This window comes from Chiloscyllium plagiosum, chromosome 2 (genome assembly GCF_004010195.1).
Source record: "Chiloscyllium plagiosum isolate BGI_BamShark_2017 chromosome 2, ASM401019v2, whole genome shotgun sequence".
In the NCBI taxonomy this organism is placed as follows: domain Eukaryota; kingdom Metazoa; phylum Chordata; class Chondrichthyes; order Orectolobiformes; family Hemiscylliidae; genus Chiloscyllium; species Chiloscyllium plagiosum.
The window spans coordinates 33,423,506-33,445,240 of record NC_057711.1 but is presented as its reverse complement, the minus strand read 5'-3'; the positions used below and the strand labels follow the sequence as shown (position 1 = coordinate 33,445,240).

At 41.5% G+C, this 21,735-nt stretch overlaps 1 protein-coding gene across 1 annotated transcript in view; it reads left to right on the top strand.

Moving 5' to 3' along the window:
* Positions 1-21,735, top strand: part of iqgap2 (IQ motif containing GTPase activating protein 2) — a 351,441-nt gene that overhangs the window by 295,407 nt on the left and 34,299 nt on the right. The window contains exon 32 of the mRNA XM_043702704.1: positions 4,279-4,420. Coding sequence (XP_043558639.1) covers positions 4,279-4,420 — 142 coding nt within the window. The remainder of the gene's footprint in view (positions 1-4,278; positions 4,421-21,735) is intronic.

Below are 21,735 nucleotides of genomic sequence, written 5' to 3'. Positions count from 1 at the left end.
TAACACACAGAATTTATAGCAAAAATACTGTAAATGTTTGCTGTAAATTCTGTGTTAGGATTGAGCCCTCCACTACCACCTGATGAAGGAGCGTCGCTCCGAAAGCTAGTGTGCTTCCAATTAAACCTGTTGAACTATAACCTGGTGTTGTGATTTTTAACTTTGTACACCCCAGTCCAACACCGGCATCTCCAAATCACAAATCAATCATGTTCTCATTGAGTGGTGGAACAGACTTAATGGGCCGAATGACCTACTCCTGCTCCAATATCTTGTGGTTTTTAAGTCTTACAGGTCAGACTGTTTAAGGATGGCAGAGTCCCTTGTCTAATAGACATTACTCAACCAGAACGGTAATCAAGTAGTTTCACAGTTACCATTATTTACCATTATTTATACTAGGTTTTCAGGTTTGTTTTATTAATTACTGAACTTAATTTCCACAGTTGCCTTTGTGAAATTTGAAATTGTGTCTCCTGATGTTTAGTCCCTGTTTTGGGATTTCTTGTCCAGCAACATATCCACTATGCTACCATGCCCCTAACGATCAAGGATACAATCACAAAGACCCTTGCTAACAGCTTGTATCCCTGGTCTTGGTAGATGACCATAAGACTATACGATGTAGGTGTGGAAGTAGGCCATTCAAAACATTACATCTGCTCTTCCCACCCAGATCCTGGCTGATCTGACAATCCTCACTCCACTTTAATGCCTTTTCTCTATAATCCTTCATTCCAAGCTCAGTGAGTCAGCACCGCTGTCTCACAGCGTCAGGGACCTAGGTTTAATTCTACTCTTAGGTGACAGTCTATGTGGAGTTTGCACATTCTCCCCTTGTCTACATGAGTTTCTGCCAAATGCTCCAGTTTCCTCCCATAGTCCAAAGAATTGGGTCTGGGTGGGTTGCGCTTCGGCGGGTCGGTGTGGACTTATTGGGCCGAAGGGCCTGTTTCCACACTAGCTCATCTAAATTGTAGGTTAGGTGAATTGGCCATGCTACACTGCACATAGTATGCAAGGATGAGCATGGTTGGGTGGATTAGCCACAGGAAATGCAGGGTTACAGGGATAGGCGAGGAGGGGTTGGTCCAGGTAAGATCCTCTTCAGATGGTTGTTGTGGACTTGAAAGGTCAAATGGCCTGCTTCCACAATGTGGAGATTCTGTTTTTAAAAAGCTATCCATCTCACTTAGTATATACTCTGAGTACATGTCCAATCTTCTCAACCTTTCCTCAAAACACAGTCCCTTCATATTTGGAATCAACCTAGCGAACTTTCTCTTGCCTGCCATCACTGTCAGTTTATCTCGCCTTCGATAAGAGACTCAATTGTTCACAGTATTCCAGCTGTGGTCTGATTAATGCCTTGCATAGCTTTAGACAAGCCTCCCTACTTTTTACTTCATTTGGTTTGAAATAAAAGCCCATATTCCATTCACCTTCCCTATTACCCCCTAAACTTGAGTGCTAATGTTTGGGCTTCATGCATGAAGACTCCAAAATCCCTCTTCCACAGCTTTCTCCATTTAAATAATATTCAGCTCCTCATTCTTCCTGTTGAAGACCATAAATATAAATTTTCCCTCCATTGTCGTCCATCTGCCAAATTTTTGCCCACTTAAGCTATAGCCATCTGCAGACTTTGTGTCATCCTCAACACTTGCCTTCTCACATGTTTTTGCATCATCTGAAAACCTGGCTATTGTACTTTCACTTCCCTCTCACAAGTTATTAATGTATGTTATAAATAATTGTGGCCCCAGAACTGATCTCTGTGTCACTCCACTAGTTAGTTTGCCATCCTGAAATACCTCTTTTATACCAATACTGTCTTCTATCAGTTACCGAATCCTTTATCCACGCTAATATACCACATCGCTAATATATATTGTTAAATAGCCAAATGTCTGGTACCTTACCAAATGCTTTGAGAAAATCCAACTATATTACATCCACTGCTTCCCCTTAATGTATTTTGTTTGTTACCACCTCAAAGAATTCTAATAAATTTGTCAGGCATAACTTCACCTTCACAAAGCCATGTTGACTTTGCTTGATCATATTCTGCATGTCCTGCTATTATTTCCTTATAATTTTCCCAATAACATATAAGCTAACTGGCCTATAGCTACCTCTTTATTTGTCTCCTTCCCTTTTTAAGTAAAATGTTACATTGGCAGTATTCCACTTCTCTGAGACTTTTCCAGGATCTAAGGATTCCTGGAGGATTATGACCAGGTGATCATCCACTATTCTCTAGTCCCTTCCTTGAATATCCTAGAATGCACCCCACCTGTTGCAGGGGACCTGTTGGTCTTTCATTTCCCTGTTACCTTTTCTCTGGTGATTACTACTGTATTTTTGTCCTCTGTTCCTTTTGCTCTTCTAAAAGCATTAAATGCTTTTAGTGTCCTCTACTTTGAAGAATTTGATGCAAAGTGAGGTTGTTGACTTCCCTGCTGAAATGGTAAGTTTGTTGGCAGATCTTTTGTCACCATGCTAGGTGACATCATCAGTGCACCTCCGGTGAAGTGTTGGTATTCTGTCCCACTTGCTGTGTGTCCCAGTTTGCTGAGGTGGGTGACATCATTTCTGATTTTGTTTCTTAGTGGTTGGTATTTGGGGCCTAATTCTACATGTTTATTAATGGAGTCCTGGGTTGAGTGCCAGTTGAGTGCTCACTCAACCTGGACTCCATAAACAGACATTTAGAGGTAGACCCCATATTCCAATCACTAAAATCTACCCTTCCCTTACACACGTTTTAATTTCAAAGGAGAAAGTAAAATTTTAAATGTTTTCATACTTAAAATCCAGGTGCTTAGTTTAAACTCCCAGCACCTGAAAACAGCCTTCTCCTTGGATCTGCTATCAATCTCTGGCTTTGAATAAAGGAATAGTGGTCCTTTTGACACCCAGATTCAGCCTTATAAAAGTAACGGAACCAGGAACCTGCTTCCCGTCATCATTTAAACCACTAATAATGAACCCTCGACAACCAAGTTGAGAAGATGAGTCTTCTGAGTTCCGTGCGCGCGCACACAGTTTCTCCCTTTGGAGCCATCGACACTTTGACAAACATGTAGACCGGCGTCTCCCAAGCCCCTTAACAATCCAATCTCTCCTTCCTCGTGTACCTTTTTTGCACTATAGCAGTTTCAAAAATAATTTTAAATGATTTTCATAGATTTTGCTGGATTTTAAGAATTAAAATATTTAAATTTTTTTCTTCTCTTTTGCATGCTTAAAATTAAAATCTCTGTAAGGGAAGGTTAGATTTTTTTTAAAAAAACAAGGTTTAATTCAGAACCTCTTCTTTTAGGCATTATTTCACAGAATATTGGCTTCATGTTCTCCCAGCATAGTGTGTCAGCAGCAATCAGACTAAAAACACTGAATTTTATTTTTGCTTCTGCTCTCGAAAAGCAGAGAGAAATCACAAGGAAAGCTTCCAGATGCAAAATGCACACTGCTCTCCTTCCACCTTTTTTTTTAACTTGATATTCCCTACTGTTTACACTTTAATGTTTTTATAAATGAAACATCGTCCATGTCGACCTAATACTTAAGCAGTTGGTTTCTTAAGAAAAGAGAGCAGAAAACACAGTAGTTATAAACACAAACTGTGAAGGCCTTACTTTTATTTTAAAGACTATATGCGTTCACCAATGATTTTTCCCTGCACTCTCACCTGGCTGTGGTTTCTGACATCGCTCCATCGCTGGTCTCACTGTAAGTCAGCCTCTTGATCCACACCTTTTGTCCTCTCCCACTCCCCTCCCCCTTTCACTCCTTTTCAGGACTTTTTTGGAAATGTGATATTCTCATCATAACGTGTTTTCCAGCATTACAATATCATTAAATTAGTGTACAAAGTTAAAAATCACACAACATCGGGTTATAGTCCAACAGGTTTATTTGGAAGCAAGGTTCTTTTGCCTGATGAAGGAGCCACATTCTGAAAGCTAGTGCTTCCAAATAAACCTGTTGGACTATAACCCGGTGTTGTGTGATTTTTAACTTTGTATACCCCAGTCCAACACCAGCATCTCCAAATCATTAAATTAGTGAATATAGTAATGAAGTCTACCAAAAAGGATAGCATTTTAGGAAATGCTGTCATGAAAAGTGTGTACATGCTTTATGTCTTGATAGCTGCTAGATGTTTGCCCAGATATTACATATCATCAGGAATGGTTTAAGCATAAAAGGTTGTGTGATACTGAAAGTACCAGTTGCTATCGGTAAAACCTACTTCAATTTCTTTCTTCACAGGGGAGGGGGCGGTTGACCCAAATGACCCCAACAAAGCGAATATACTTTCCCAGCTTGCAAAGACAGGAGTCTCACTCACGCTGACCAGCAAGATTGAGTTGCGAGAGGGGGATGACAGAGACATGAAGATTTTGATGATAAAGTAAGCTTTCTCAAATAATGTCTGACAATCTGGTTTTGTAGATTAACTTTTTCCTTCTTTCATAAAGTAGATATGGCCAGTTGATGCTGCAAAATGCTAAGAGTATTCTGCAACACTCGACAGTTTTGATATGGAAGTCTCCATACATCTCAACTCTCTCACTTTTAATTGTGACGCCCTAACAATATAAGACACTCAATCTAATCAAATAGTTTTTGTAGAACATCAAAGCAACTATGTTCCAGCCCAAGCATGAGTTTATTGAATCTTCTCAAACCAGTTCATGTCCTCAATTAATACCTTGTTAATTGAGGAAATAAAATGGTTTCATAATCTTTCTAACTTCTCCATCCTCACTAAAAAAAATTAATTCTTCACCTTTGCTTGGCAGTTCTATATAGTTCAGTAAAAGGTGTAGTTTACTTCAATTGATTGCATTGTTTTTCCATTATGGTCCCTAGTTGAGCAACATTAAGTAATATCATTAGAGTATTTATGATTTGCAATGTTGAATATTTAAACAAGTTCTTTTTCAAATTCAGTTATATTTGATTGATATTATAAATATTTAATGTCAATGCTTAACAAATTATACAGTTCTTGATCTCTATGTATTAATAAGACCCTGATGATCTTGATGATGAATGGTTTCAGTGAATGTAATTGGAATTATTCTGAAAAGTATAAGCAGAGCAATTGTTTATCAATCATCTGTCTGGAATAGAAAACAAGCTAGGTGATAGAATGGTAAAGTATTGCTGTCATGTGCTTAGGTCTGTGGTGTAAAGTGGACTGTTTGGGTACATGCTAAGTGTTGCAAGTATTGATTCAGCAGTGTTTCCTTAGTTTTCGCAACAAATTCAAGGGGTCCGTTTGTAAAGTTTCATATGGGGTCACTGCATTTTCAAGTGGGACTCCATGGTGACTGAGTCAGACTGAGCGATCTTCATGAGATGATTATTGATGATTGGTTTTAGATGATACTTTAGGGTGCATAGTCTTAAAATAAGGGGGAGCAGATTTAGGACTAAGTTGAGGAGGAATTTCTTCACCCAGAGGATTGCGAATCTGGAAAATTCCCTGCCCAGTGAAGTAGTTGAGGTACCTTTGTTGAATGTTTTTAAGGCAAAGGTAGATTTTTGAACAGTAAAGGAATTAAGGGTTATGGTGAGAGGGCAGTAAGTGGAGCTGAGTCCACAAAAAGATCATCATGACCTTATTGAATAGCAGAGCAGGCTCAAAGGACCAGATGGCATACTCCTGTTCCTAGTTCATTATTTTCTTACGTTCAGTCAGATTTTCGATTGCAATTTTGTCTTGAGAGTAAGGGAAAGCCTTATGGTTAGTCTAGAGAGTTCTTGTTTCATTAAGATGGCATCCTGCGCAATTTGGGAAATTAGATCCAAAATTGGCAGAGGATGTTGGTCAAAAGTGGTTGTTGTGACTGGCAGCCTCCGTTCAGTGTCGCTGGGGTTTGGCGCTGTGCTCCTTGCTACTTGCTTTAGAAACAATGGAAAGCTTTAGACTGTAGGATGGTAAAAGATTGTCTGGTCAGAATGGCAAATGGAACTTAATCCTGAAATTTGGGAGGTAATATATTTTGGAAGAACCAACAGGGCAAGGGAATGCATGATGTTTGGCAGGAGCCTAGGGAATAGAGGATCAGAGGGATTTGTATGAGCATGTCCATAGATGCTTGAAGGCAACAGGACGGATAGATAAAGTGGTTAAGAAGGCGTATGGGATACTAGCCTAGATTTATTTCTCGGTCAAGACATTGAATACAAGATGGAGATTATGATGGAGCTGGATATAAAGATAATTAGGCCATGACTGGAATACAGTGAGCAGTTCTGTCGCCACACTATAGGAAGCATGTGATTACACTAGAGAAGGTGGAAAAGAGGCGGAAGTGGGTACTGCAGATGCTGAAGATTAGAGTCCGTATTAGAGTGGTGCTGGAAAAGCAAAGCAGATCAGGCAGCAATTGAGGAGCAGGAAAATCGACGTTTCGTGCAAGGGGATTCACCAGGGCGCTGCCTGGGGTAGAGCCTTCAAGCTCTGAAGAGAGACTAAATAGGCTGGAGTTGTCTTCCTTAGAATAGAGAAGACACAGGATAGATAAGACATTTTTTGCCATGGTAGAGGGATCAGAAGTAAAGTGGACTTGATGGGCCAAATGGCCTCTTTTGCACTGTAGGGATTCCGTAATTCTGTCGCATAGACATGATGGGTAGAAGGGCCCCTTTCAGTGCTGTGAAACTGTGACATTTGAATCACCAGTTTATGTGGTATGTTGTGCTGTTGTGAATTTTCTCTTTCTAGAAGCTGACTGAAATGCACTCCGAGACAAGTCACAATTCATAACCAAAACCAATCATTGACTTACCTTCTACAGCACTCGTGAATGTACTACTTGCAATTAAAATAATCAAATTCCTATGTTTCGCACTGTCAAAATATTGACTAGGTTTATCGTGCTATTAAAATCTAAGTTGAGACTCAAATTCAGATTGCCTGCTTTGTAGAAAATGTTGAATTTAACATGGGAGAAATTCTCATTTGAATATTCACATTACAAATTCCTGCAATCCCCAGTAATTGTGGTTGTTACCAAGGTTTTAGCTCAGTTGGCTCAATGGTGGGGAAACCAAAAAAATGTCATCTGGGAATAAATGTTAACACTGTTTCCTTAGTCATTTGCTTATAGATTTAGGACATGTATACACTTGACTAACAGTTTGGTGCAGGATTGCAGGGCTACAGCATTGCCAGAAGTACAGCAAAACGTTAAACTAATGCCCTCTGTCTCTCCCTATGGTGCAGGTAGATGGAAGAGTGACTCTAAACAATGAAAAACATTTGTTTTTCCAGCATCTTAGCCATCATTTCCTCTGTAATCAATATTGGCAAAATCAGATTTGTTGTTTCCATTTGGTGAAATGTTACTTTGCATAAATTGTGTTGCGATTGCTGACTGGTCATTCCATTGCAAATTGACGGTACTTAAATGCAGCAGGACATTTGAAAGAACTAATATGTTTTCTACAAATGCAAATCTTTAAAGGAAAGTTATCATTTTAGACACTGTAATGTGCTATGGTGGTTGAGACTTTTTATTATTGCTCTTTTTTCCTAAGGAAAGGCAATAAAATTATTATCGTCTTTAACTTTGTTGTCACCACACCACCACCTCACCATGTTGTTTGTTACTCAAATAGTAACCCAAAGACCCAGGTTCCTATTGTTGGAGACATGGGTGTAAAATCCATTATTTCAGACAGTGAAATTTGATGATTAGCTGTCTAATGGCATGCAAACACTGTTAATTCTCGTCAAAACTAGTCTGGTTCACTCCATCCATTATGGAAGAAAATTTGCCCTGGTCTGCTCTACATGTGACTCCAGGCTCTCAGCGGTGTGTTGGACTCTTACCTAGCCTCTGGGCAATCAAGGATGGGCACTAAATGCTGGACTAGCCAGCAATACTGACATCCCATAAATATTTTTTTTAAACTCAAAGGGTGCTGACATTAACTTCTCAACCTTGACAGAAATTAGAGGCCTGAGGCACAGAGGGAAAGGATAATCTCCCCACCACGTAGAGCCTACTGAAACCAAGATCCAGGCCTAAAAGATTAACAGTTTTCCTTCAGTCCTCCTCTGAGCCTCAGAAGGAGACTGTGGTCCTTCGCTCTGGACTCAGAGTGCTGGGGGTCAGCAGCTGGAGACTAAACTCAGACAGCAGGAGGAACAAAGAACCAGACTTTGGCCACTTCTTGCTGACCTGGCTGTGGTCAGAAAATCAACAAGTGATGCCTTATTGGAATCTGATGTTTAAACTGAGTGTGTTTCCCTGTTACCTCCCCTGAATGGCCACGACAGCTCAATTTACGACATTTCCACTTGGAAATGAAAGTTGATCCCCTGACGCTTATTAAAGTTAAATGTCAACTATAGATTATCCTTGGGTTTAGAAATTTCCACTGGCTCCAGTTTAGGTTATTTGCCTACCTCTGTATCAGTCACTCTAAACACATGGTGAGCTGCCTTTTTCATTGGAGATCATTTGTTTTTCAAGAAATGCAACAATTTGCACTTTTTACTTTATCAAAACCTATTCTAAGACTTGACCTTGAAATATTCTTTGAACGTGGGACAATGAATATTTTATTTTCATACTTCAAGGTTAAGTTTGATTTGCTCCTTAAGAGGACAACCTGTTGTCTTGCCAATTCATTTAAAATTGGTATTGAAAGACAGGGAGTATTTAATTTGGTTGGGCCATATTGACTTTGTCACAGATTGAAATTCCTTTCCAACTGCAGTTTCCAAAAGCTGCATAGACCATTCTAAAAGTCTAGTCTAACCACATTCTTTTAACCACAGTGCATGACTCACACATCCTGGATCTTTATTCTTGGTCTTCATCCATACAACAAAACCAGTCTCTGTCTGTTCCGGATTTTTGCTCCTTGTGCTTCTCATTTTCTCTCAGTCTGTCTCCTATAATTTTACACAGTTCAATCTGTTGTATTAGTGCTGACTGTTCAAATCCTGTCCAATACCTCAGTTTTCCCCCAGACCCTTCAAATTTCTCATCTTCAAGTACATATCCAATTGTCTTCTACAAACGAATTCCTTTCTTCCCAGCATTGCATTCTGAACCTTGATGATCCTTTATAGAGAAAGTTCTCCTTGCTACCCCTCTAATTATTTTGTCATTTATTTTAAATTTGAGGTCCCATTACTTAACCACGTGCCATAGAATATAGTTTATCTACATTTGCTGTATTAAATTTTCACTCTTGACCAACTTTTAGGTTTTCTCTTCAGCTGCTCTGCTCTAAGAAGAACAATTAACTTTGTAATCTTTCAACACTGGGGAGGCGATAGCCTAGTGGTGGTATCGCTGGGCTGTTAATCCAGAGGCCCAGGTCATGTTCCTGGAACCCCCTTTCCAATCCCGCCACGGCAGATGGTGGAATTTGAACTAAGGGTCTAATGATGACCACGAGTCCATTGTTGATTATTGAAATAACCCCATCTGATTCACTATTATCCTTCAGAGAAGGAAACTGCCTTCCTTACCTGGTCTGGCCTAAAATTGACTCCAGACCCACACCAATGTGGTTGACATTTAACTGCCCTCTGGGCAATTAGGGATGGGTAATAAATGCTGGCCTTGCCAGCAACACCTTCATCCCATGAATGAATTTTAAAAAACAGCTTAGCCAGTCTGCTGCTTATCCCTGAGCAGATTAGTTCTTACGTCGTAGCTGTCCCTTTAATACCATGGACTTCTATCTTAAGAATAACTCTGTTCTGATATCCCACTTTCTCATTTCCCCTCTCTCACTCCACCCAAATGAAGCTTCAAACTTTTGTTCACTGGTCAGCCTACCGATACTAGCTGATACATTCAGTGGTCAAAATTTAAAACTGGGTATTAGCTGTGTCAGAAAGAAGGCTGGAAAAATCCTCTAAAGTTAAATTGGTAACTTTTTGTGTAATCTATCTTGGCAATAAGGCTTCTGAGTTGATCAGTATATTTTGGACCAATAATGTCTGGATTTCTTCCAAGGTGGACAACCACTCTCTGTGATAAAAAATAGTGAATGAGCTGAAAAATGAGAACATGATTGCAAGGGTTCAGGCCTGGCAGTTAAACATCCAAGGACTTACAACGTATTGAAAAGACAGGGAGGTGGACAGAGGGTACGGGGTTGCCTTGTTAGTTAAGAATGAAATTAAATCTATGGCACTGAAAGACAAAGGGTCAGATGATGTGGAGTCTGTGTGTGTGGTGTTGAGGAACCACAGAGGCAAAAAAACCATAATGGGAGTTACGTACAGATCTCCCAGCAGTGGTCAGGACCAGGGGCGCAAGATGTACCAAGAAATAGATAAGGCATGTCAGAAAGGCAAGATCACAGTGATCATGGGGGACTTCAATATGCAAATGGACGAGGTGAATAATGTTGCTGGTAGATCCAAAGAAAGGGAATTCATGGAATTCTTCCAGGATGGCTTTTTGGAATAGCTTGTGATGGAGCTCACAAGAGAGCAGGCTATTCTGAACTTAGTGCTATGTAACGAGCCAGACTTTATAAAAGATCTTAAAGTCAGAGAACGCTTAGGAGGCAGCGATCATGATATAGTGGAGTTCAGTCTGCAGTTTAAAAGAGAGAAGGCAAAACCAGATGTAATGGTGTTACAGTTAAATAAAAGTATTTTCAGCGGCATGAGAGAGGAATTGATGGGAATTAACTGGAAGCAGAGCCTAGTGGAGAAGACAGTAGAGCAACAATGGCAGGGGATTCTGGGTGTAATTGAGGAAACAGTACAGTGGTTCATCCCAAAGAAAAGAAAGATTACCCAGGGGAGGATTAGAGAGCCATGACTGACAAAGGAAGTCAGGAAAAAGAGAGAACCTATGAAGTGGCCAAGAGCACAGGGAAATCTGAGAGTTGGGAAGACTCGAAAACAAATAGAGGATAACAAAGCGTGAAATAAGAAAGGAGAGGATCAAATACGAAGATAAGCTAGCCCGATGGGCTACATCCTAGAGCTCCGAGGGAGGTGGGTGAAGAAATAGCAGAGGCTTTGGTTGTGATCTTTCAAAAATTACTGGAGTCGGGGAAAGTCCCAAATGATTGGAAAATCGCTGTTGTAACTTGTCCACTCTCGCTCATCAGTAAGTGATGGTCGGATCTGCTCAGCAATGTCCTGCTCGCTGACATCCAGTTTGGGTTCTGCCAAAGCTACTCAGCTCCTGAACTTGTTACAGCCTTGGTTCAAACATGAACAAAAGAGCTGAATTCCAGAGGTGAGGCGAAAGTGACTGCCCTTGATGTCAAGGCCACGTTTGGAAACTATTGTTGTTCTTCATTGTATTGGGCTCAAAGTGTTTGAGCTCGTTCCCCGACCTTACCATGGGTAGATGTCCCTACACCACAAAGCTGAAACTTTATTGCTGGAACAGCACAGCAGGTCAGGCAGCATCTAGGGAACAGAAGATTCGACGTTTCGGGCACATGCCCTTCTTCAGGAATGAGCAGAGAGTGTTCAGCAGGAGAAGATAAAAGGTAGGGAGGAGGGACTTGGAGGAGGGGCGTTGGAAATGTGATAGGTGGAAAGAGGTCAAGGTGAGGGTGATAGGTCGGAGTAGGGTGGAGGCGGAGAGGACAAGACGAAGACTGCAGGTCAGGAAGGCGGTGCCGGGCGGGAGGGATCCGGCTGAGACAAGGTGGGGGGAGGGAGAAACTGGTGAAGTCCAAGTTCATCCCCTGCGGTTGGAGGGTTCCCAGTCGGAAGATAAGACGCTCCTCCTCCGACCGTCGCATTGTTGTGGTTTGGCGGTGGATGAGTCCAATGACCTGCATATCCTCGGTGGAGTGGGAGGGGGAGTGGAAATGATGTGCCACAGGTTGGTTGGGTTGGTTCGTCCGGGTGGCCCAGAGGTGCTATCTGAATCGCTCCGCAAGTAGGCGGCCTGTCTCCCCAATATAGAGGAGGCCACACCGGCTGAAGCGGATGCAGTAGATAATGTGGGTGGAGGTGCAGGTGAATCTGTGGCAGATATGGAAGTTTCCCTTGGGGCCTTGGAGAGAAGTGAGGGGGGAACAGGCCGCCTACTTGCGGAGCGATTCAGAGAGCACCTCTGGGCCACCCGGACGAACCAACCCAACCAACCTGTGGCGGGAAGTGGAAGAGATGCGGTGGAGGGCATCGTCGATCACGTCGGGGGGGGGGAAATTGCGGTCCTTGAAGAAGGAGGCCATCTGTGTTGTACGTATTTTGAACTGGTCCTCCTGGGAGCAGATGCGGCGGAGACGAAGGAATTGGGAGAATGGGATGGCGTTTTTACAGGGGGCAGGATGGGAGGTGGTGTAGTCCAGGTAGCTGTGGGAGTCGGTTGGTTTGTAGTAGATGTCCGTGTTGATTCGGTCGTCTGAGATAGAAACAGAAAGGTCTAGGAAGGGGAGGGAGGAGTCCGAGACTGTCCAGGTGAATTTGCCTGCACAGTTCAAGAAGGCAGCTCAGCACCTCCTCTTAACACCATCTTCATTAGGGGTGGACAATAAATGCTGGTCCAGCCAGTGACACCTCCACCCCATGAATATATAAAATGTTCCATCCATATCAGTATAGCACTAGTTTCAGCCATTAAGATGGAAATTGCAGATATTTTAGAAATTTTAAGTTCTAACATGCCGAACAATGATTCAGTGAATCCATTCTCTCCCAAGGGATTAATCTTAACTGAGGATTCTCTGTCTGATTCATATAGTATTAATGTTGCTCTTGTATCAGCAATCATCAAAGCTTTCTTTCAGAAATAATTTAATCTTCTCAACAACATTGCCACTTTTCCTTGGTAACTGGTCTGCCTCTATCACCCATCCTTAACAGCCCTTGCGAAGGCGGTGGTGAGCTGCCTTCTAGAACCACTGCCGTCAATGTGTGCTGTAGGTAGACCCACAATGTCATTAGGGAAAGAATTCTAGGATTTTGTCCCAATATCCTGAATGTTTCTCTGGAATTAGAACTTGGAATATCCTCCAAGAAGGAGAGTGTTCCTTTCGAGTCGGGCAAATGAACATTTTTGAATGCCAGGTGTCAACAGCTGGTTTCAAGCATTAGTTTGTCATAACGTTTTGCTCCAACCAAACTCAACAGGAAAGGACATTTCAAAATGGCTGTATTCCACGATGGCCTCAAGTTGTTAATCATCAAAATTAGTTATTGCGGACAAAAAAGGTTAGAAAATGATGATAACCTTTATATTGTATGTAATCCCTTTCATAGTTGCTGTATTTAAACTAAAATGATGGGGTTGATTTAAGGAGTTAATTTGTTACTTCACGCTTCAAGGAACTGAGGAGCTCTTGAGCAAGGTTATGTGACGTACATGTAAATGTGAACCATATCATTAACCCACCTTATAATCTCAAACTGGTTACAGTTCAATTCTTAGTGCAATTGAAATTAGGTAATATGTGATGACAATTGCAGATTCACACCTAACATTTGGCACACCTTCTGTGTTATAGAGTTATACAGCACAGAAACAGACCCTTCGGTCCAACTCATCCATGCTAACTAGATATCCTAAATAAATCTACTCCCATTTGCTAGCATTTGGCCCACATCCCTCTGAACCCTTCTTGTTTATGTAATCATCCAAATGTATTTTAAATTATGTAATTATACCAGCCTCCTCCACTTCCTTTGACAGCTCATTCCATACATGCACCACCCTCTGTGTGAAGAAGTTACCACTTGGGTCCTTTTTAAATCTTTCCCCTCTATATCTTGGGGAGAAAGACCTTGGCTAATCCATGCCCCTGATGATTTTATAAATCTCTAGAAGGTCACCGACGTTCCAGGGGAAAATAGCCCCAGTCTATTCAGTCTCTCCCTAACGTCCAAACCCTCCATCCTCAGCAATATCCTTGTAAATATTTTCTGAACCCTTTCAAATTTAACAATGTCTTTCCTATAGCAGGGAGACTTGAGTGAATATAGTATTCTGAAAGTGGCCTCACCAATATCTTGTACAGACGCATCATGACATCCCAACTCCTTTCTGGATCAGTGGTGCTGGAAGAGCACAGCAATTCAGGCAGCATCCGACGAGCAGCAAAATCGATGTTTCGGGCAAAAGCCCTTACCTCGTTGATTTTATCCCAACTCCTTTACTAAGTGCACTGACCAATGAAGACAAGTGTGCCAAATGTTGCCTTCGCCACCTGTGAATCCACTTTCAAGGAATTATGCAGCTGCACCCCTCGGCCTCTTTGTTTGGCAACACTCCCCAGGGCCCTATCATTAACTGTACATGTCCCGCCCTGGTTGCCTTACCAATATGCAACAGCTCACTGATCAAGGTCCATCGTATTCTGAGTTAAAAATCCCACAACACTAGGGTATAGTCCAGCAGGCTTATTTGAAGCACTAGCTCTTGCAGCGCCACTCCAGGGGAAAACAACCTAAGTCTATTCAGCCTCTCCCTATAATTCGAACTCTACAACCCTGGCAACATCTTTGTAAATCTTTTCTGAACTTTCACAACATCCTTCCTATAGAAGAGAGACCAGAATTGCATACACTATTCTAATAGTGGCCTAATCAATGTCCTATACAGCTGCAACATGATCTCCCAAGTCCCATACTCGATGCAATGGCCAATAAAGGCAAGCATACCAAACGCTGCCTTCAATATCCTTTCTACCTGTGACTCTACTTTTAAGCAACTGTGAACCTGCACTACAGGGTCTCTTTGTTCAGCAACGCCCTCCAAGACCTTACCATTACATATATAAGTCCTGCTCTGATTTGCCTTTCCAAAATGCAGAACCTCTCATATATCTAAATTAAACTCCATCTGCCATTCCACTGCCCATTGGCCCATCTGATCATGGTCCCATTATACTCTGAGGTAACCTTCTTCGCTGTCCACTACAACTTCAATTTCGGTGTCATCTGCAAACTTACTTACCGTACCTCCTATGTTCTCAAAAATCACTGATTTGGATGTGAAGATTTGTAGCTCGGGTTGATGAGAAGTATATAAGTTTACTCACTGAGCTTGAAGGTTTGTTTTCAGACATTTCATCACCATACTAGGTAACATCAGTGAGTCTCCGGTGAAGCGCTGGTGGTATATCCCACCTCTCTATTTGGAGATTGGTTTCTTAAGGTGGGTAATGTCATTTCCAGTTGTTTATTTTCAAGGGGAGGTAGTTAGGGTCGAAATGATGTGTTAATTGATGGAGTTCTGGTTAGAATGCCATGCCTGTAAATGTCCTCTTACATGTCTTTGTTTCGCCTGTCCTAGGATGTGTGTGTTGTCCCAGTCAAAGTGGTGTACTACTTTTGTCTGTATGTATAGAAATAGTGATAGTGGGTCATGTCTTTAGGTGGCCAGTTGGTGTTTATGTATCCTGGTGGCAAGCTTCCTGCTGGTTTGTCTGATGTAGTGTTTTTTTTTTACAGTTCTTGCATGGTATGTTGTAAATGACGTTAGTTTTGCTGGTAGTATCGAATGGATTCTTTAGGATCATTAGCCGCTGTTTAAGTGTGTTGGTAGGCATGTGGGCTACCATGACTCCAAGGGGTCCGAGTAGTCTGGAACTCATTTCTGATATGCCTTTGATGTAAGGTAATGTGGCTTTAGCTTTTGATTGCATTGTGTCTGCTTGTTTGGGTTTGTTTCTGAGGAATCGGCGGATTGTGTTTATTGGATACCTGTATTTCTTGAAAGCTTTGTATAGATATTTTTCTTCTGTTGTTTGCAGTTCTTGGGTGCTGCAGTGTGATGTAGCTCATTGAAATGATGTCTTGATGCAGCTCTGTTTGTGGGTGTTGGGTGATTGCTTTTAAAGTTAAGTATTTGGTCCGTGTGTGTTTGCTTTTCTGTCGACGCTGGTTTGAACTCCTCCATTAACTGTCCGTTCAACTGTCGCATCTAGGAATGGGAGTCTGTTGTCGTTCTCCTCCTCTTTTGTGAATTTTATGCCTGTTGATGGTGTTGTAGGTTTCCTCTAGTTTGTTCTGTTTTGTGATGACAAAGGTGTCATCCATGTAGCGGACCCAAAGTTTGGGTTGGTTAGATGTGAGGGCAGCTTGTTCAAGTCTCTGCATTACTGCTTCCACTATGAGCCCTGATATTGGTGATCCCATAGGTGTTCCGTTGACTTGTTTGTAGGTTTTGTTATTGAATGTGAAGTGAATGGTGAGGCACAGGTCCACTATTTTGAGGATGTTGTCTTTGCTAAAGAAGTTGATGGTGTCTGGTGTATATGGTCCTGGTTTTCCTAGTAGTGATGCCAGTGTTTCTTTGGCCAAGTCGATGTTAGTTGATGTGAAATGGACAGTAACATCAAAGGAGACCATTATTTCATCCTCCTCTATCTTGGTATCTTTGGTGTTCAGGAATTCTTGGATGGAGTGAATGGAGTGGCATGAATCTTCAATTAGATGTTTTAGTTTTTGGTAGAGTTCCTTGGCTAGTCTGTTGGGGTACCAGGTAGGGAGACTGTGTCTAAGGAGGGCCCCTGGTTTGTGTATTTTTGGTAATCCATAGAAGTGTGGTGTATTGGATCTGTCTGTTTTATGTTTTGGAAGTCTGTCCTGTGTAATTCTCCTGATTTTTTAAGTGCTGTGAGAAAGGATGAGATTCTGTTTTGTGCTTAAGTAGCAACTAATGATCCTAAAGGATCCATTAGATACTACCAGCAAAACTCACGTCATTTACAACATACCATGCAAGAACTGTAAAAGAAAAACACAACATCTGACAAACTAGCAGGAAACTTGTCACTAGGATACATGAACACCACTAAAAGACATGACCCACTATCACAAGTTTGCATACATACAGACAAGGAAGGACACCACTTTGACTGGGACAACACACACATCCTAGGACAGGGGAGACAAAGACACACACAAGAATTCTTAGAGCATGGCATTCTAACCAGAACTCCATCAATAAACACATCGATTTAGACTCTATCAACCTCCCCTTGAAAAAAACAACCAGAAATGACATCACCCATCTTGAGAAACCAATCTCTGTAAGTAGAGAGGCGGGGCATACCACCAGCACTTCACCGGAGACTCTCACTGATGTTATCTAGTATGGTGACGAAACTTCTGAAAACAAGCCTTCAAGCTCAGTGAGCTAACTTACATACTCAACATCCAAATCATTTATATAAATGACAGAAAGCACTGGACCCTACAATATAGCGAGTCCATGTTGGCATTTATGCTTCTCAAAAACTTCCTCCCAAACTCCTTCATCTAACTTTAACATATCCATTTATTCCTCCCTTGAATGCAACCCTTTCTCTAGCTGTCTCCTTGAATGTATCTCTGCTATTCACCTCAATCATTCTCTATGCCTGTGAATTCAAAATTCAGACCACTCTGGATAAAGGAGTTTGACTGCAAATCTTCATTGGTATTCTCAGTAACTTGCTTATATTTATGATTGTTTGTCTTTGTCCTAACCGTGATCTGGGTCCATATTTCCTATACTCCTATCAAACCCTTTCAAAATCTTAAGAGACCTCTTTTGCGAGGGTTTGAATTCCCTGATTGCACCCTGTCTTACAATGCAGATGCACATATTGTTTCATTATTTGTTGTGTTGAAATTTTATGATCATTTCACTCCTGGTTATGTGGCTAATTTTAAAGATAGCCCATGCCCCATTTTGTTCTTTTACTACAGTCTGTTTCCCGATCTCCACATGTACTTTTAGGTTTTCTTTCAAGAGATTATTTCATGTGTTTTCTATGTAGTCAGTTATTATTCTGTAGATGTAGTTTCTCCATTTTTCCACTATTATTCCATGTGGAAACTATTATGCCAGCTCTTGTGGTGTTACACAGAATGGAACAATGTTCAAAGGCAATTAGAATTTTTCAATCATGTAGATTCAGGGGAGCAAATCATTCACTTTGTATTTTTTTCAATTCTACCTCCAACAATTAGTGTTAAATGGTTTGTGCAGCTATGACCCTTGAAATTCAACCAGGGTGCGAAAACTTCAAGTTTTAATTGCATACCTTTTCAATCATTCTTTTAATCTTGTCATTCACTTTTATTGACAGGATGTATGTTGTCCTATCCTGTGATCAAGCCAATGAAATATTTAATCATCACCGCCCTACTGGAATATGTTGCAAAGTTCTAAGACATTTCGTTCCTTTTGATGAAGACCATAAGACATAGGAGTGGAAGTAAGGCCATTCGGCCCATCGAGTCCACTCTGCCATTCAATCATGGCTGATGGGCATTTCAACGCCACTTACCTGCACTCTCCCTGTATCCCATAATTCCTTGTGAAATCAAGAATTTATCAATCTCTGCCTTGAAGACATTTAACATTGTGGCCTCCACTGCGCTATGTAGCAATGAATTCCACAGGCCCACCACACTCTGGCTGAAGAAACATCTCTTCATTTCTGTTTCAAATTGACCCCCTCTAATTCTAAGGCCGTGCTCACAGGTCCTAAGAATACTAGGACTGATGGAAACAAACTTCCAGCGTCCACTCTTTCTAAGCCATGCATTTCTTGTAAAGATGAATTCCACAGGCCCACCACTCTCTGGCTGAAGAAACATCTCCTCATTTCTGTTTCAAATTGACCCCCTCTAATTCTAAGGCCGTGCTCACAGGTCCTAAGGATACTAGGACTGATGGAAACAAACTTCCAGCGTCCACTCTTTCTAAGCCATGCATTATCTTGTAAGTTTCTATTAGATCTCCCCTCAACCTTCTAAACTCTAATGAATACAATCCCAGGATCCCCAGCCATTCATTTTATGTTAGGCCTACCATTCCAAGGATCATCCGTGTGAATCTCCATTGGACGCGCCCCAGTGCCAGTATGCCCTTCCTGAAGTGTGGGGCCCAAACCTGGACACAGTATTCTAAATAGGGCCTAACCAGAGCTTTATAAAGTCTTGCTCCCTTTACATTCCAACCCTCTTGAGATAAGTAACAAAATTACATTTGCTTTCTTAACCACGGACTCAATCTGCAAATCAACCTTTCAAGAATCATGGACTAGCACTCCCAGATCCCTTTGTACTTTGGCTTTAGGATTTTTCTCCCAGTTTAGAAAGTAGTCCATGCTTGTGTTCTTTTTTCCGAAGTGCAAGACCTCGTAATTGCTCACATTGAATTTCATCAGCCATTTCTTGGACCACTCTCCTAAACTGTTAAAATCTTTCTGCAGCCTTCCCATCTCCTACCTTCCCATCTCCTCAACTACCTGCCTGTCCACCTAACTTCATATCACCAGCAAACTTCACCAGAATGCCCCAAGTCCATTCATCCAGATCATTAATATATAAAGTGAATAGCAGCGGCCCCAACACGCTACCCTGCGGGACACCTTGTCACGAGTGACCATTCTGAAAAGACCTTTTCTCCCAACTCTCTGCCTTCTGTCAGACAGCCAATCCTCAATCCATACCAGTAGCTCACCTCGAACACCATGGGCCCTCACCTTACTCAGCAGCCTCCCGTGAGGTATCTTATCAAAGGTTTTTTGGAAGTCTAGGTAGATAACATCCACTGGGTTTCCCTGATCTAACCTATTTGTTACCTCTTCAAAGAATTCTAATAGGTTTGTCAGGCACGATTTCCCCTTACTGAATCCATGCAGACTTGTTCTGAACAGACGCTGCACTTCCAAGAATTTAGAAATCTCATCCTTAAACTATGGATTCTAGAATTTTACATACAACTGTGGTTCGATTAATTGGCCTATAATTTTCCATCTTTTGCCTTGATCCTTTCTTGAACAAGGAAGTTACAACAGCGACTTTGCAATCATCTGGGACTTTCCCTGACTCCAGTGATTTTTGAAAAGTTACAACCAATGCCTCCGCTATTTCTTCAGCCACCTCCCTCAGAACTCCAGGGTGTAGCCCATCAGGGCCAGGGGATCTATCGGTTTTTAGACCTTTTTCACTTTTCTGGCATTTTCTCTTTTGTATGGCTACCATACTCAACTCTGCCCTTGACTATCCTTAATTATTGGGATATTACTCATGTCTTCCATTGTGAAGACTGACACAAAGTATTTATTAAGTTCTTCAGCTATTACTTTATCTCCCATCACTAGCCTTCCTTCATCAATTTGGAGCAGCCCAATGTCTATTTTTGCCTCTCGTTTGTTTCGTATGTATTGAAAGAAACTTTTACTATCATTTCTAATATTACTGGCTAGCTTACCTTCATATTTGATCCTCTCCTTCCTTATTTCTCTTTGTTATCCTCTGTTTGTTTTCGTAGTATTCCAAATTTTCCGATTTCCCAGCGTTCTTGACCACTTTATAGGCTCTCTCTTTTTGGTGCATTTCCTGATTTCCTTAGTCAGCCATGGCTGTCTAAGCCCTCGTCCGGTAATCTTTCTTTTCTTTGGGATGAACCTCTGTACTGTTTCCTCAATTACACCCAGAAACTCCTGCCACTGTTGCTGTACTGTCTTCCTCACTAGGCTCTGCTTCCAGTCGATTTTCGTCAGTTCCTCTCTCATGCCCCTGAAAATACCTTTATTTAACTGCAACACCATTACATCTGGTTTTGCCTTCTCTCTTTTAAACTGCAGACTGAACTCTACCATATTATGATCGTTGCCTCCTAAGTGTTCCCTTAGCTTGCAGGACTCTTGGCTCATTACATAGCACTAAATCCAGAATAGCCTGCTCCCTTGTGTGTTCCATTACAAGCTGTTCCAAAAAGCCATCCTGTAAGCATTCCATGAATTCTCTTTCTTTGGATCCACCGACAACATTATTCACCCAGTCCATTTGTATATTGAAGTTGCCCGTGATCACCGTGACCTTACATTTCTGACATGCCCTATCTATTTCCTGGTACACCTTGCGCCCCTGGTCCTGACCCCTGCTGGGAGGTTTGTACATAACTTCCATTTATGGTTTTTTTGCCCCCTTCTTGAGACAAATAGTGATCAACAGGCTTTCAGAGAAGTTGATGAAGAAACTTTTCAGAAAATAAGAGGTTGCTGCAGTGGGTGCACTCTAGGTTCTTTTTGGGCATAATTATCTCTTATTGTTTTTATCATAGGATATGAGAATCTTTGGCAAGAGGCTATTGTTTGTTAAACAAGTACGGATAGGTGAACAGGACTTCCTGCAAGCTAAACCACAGGCAGCAATGTTTTGGATGTCCCCGATTTTAGGAAGCATTCCCACAAAGTAGTGGTGGAAATCACCAGAACCCACTCTGGTAAACAACTTTGTGCGTTGTGTCAAAAACTGTTTTAAACAAGATGTTTTACTGACAGTGAAACATGTTTAGATTGGGACAAACATGACCTAATGCATGAAGAATTCTTCTGTGTATTTTGGAGAAGGCTGATGTTGTATTCAGTGCTCTTTTACTTAAAGGAATTTTCTCACGAGAATGTTATATAAATACATCAAGCACTTGTATAACATGGTCAACATTTCACTTCATGAGGTGTACCCAATTGCTCGGGCAGACAGTGAAATAAGCTTCTGTTTTTAAAGTTCAAGCCAGTTGTAGTCAAATGCTGGCGAGTGACTTGTGTGTCAGATAAAGTAATATCTTACTCATCTGTGTGAGTCAGCATAACCTAGCCTTCTAAGACTGTAGCATCCTTCTCTGACATGCAATGAGCTAATGATATTGATGTTTTCCAGGTGTAGTAATTAGCACAATTTAACAGCTCCATATGTTTGCAACTGCAGTTGTTCCATATAGGCACAGCATGATCAGATGAGAGCTCAGGCTTGGCCTG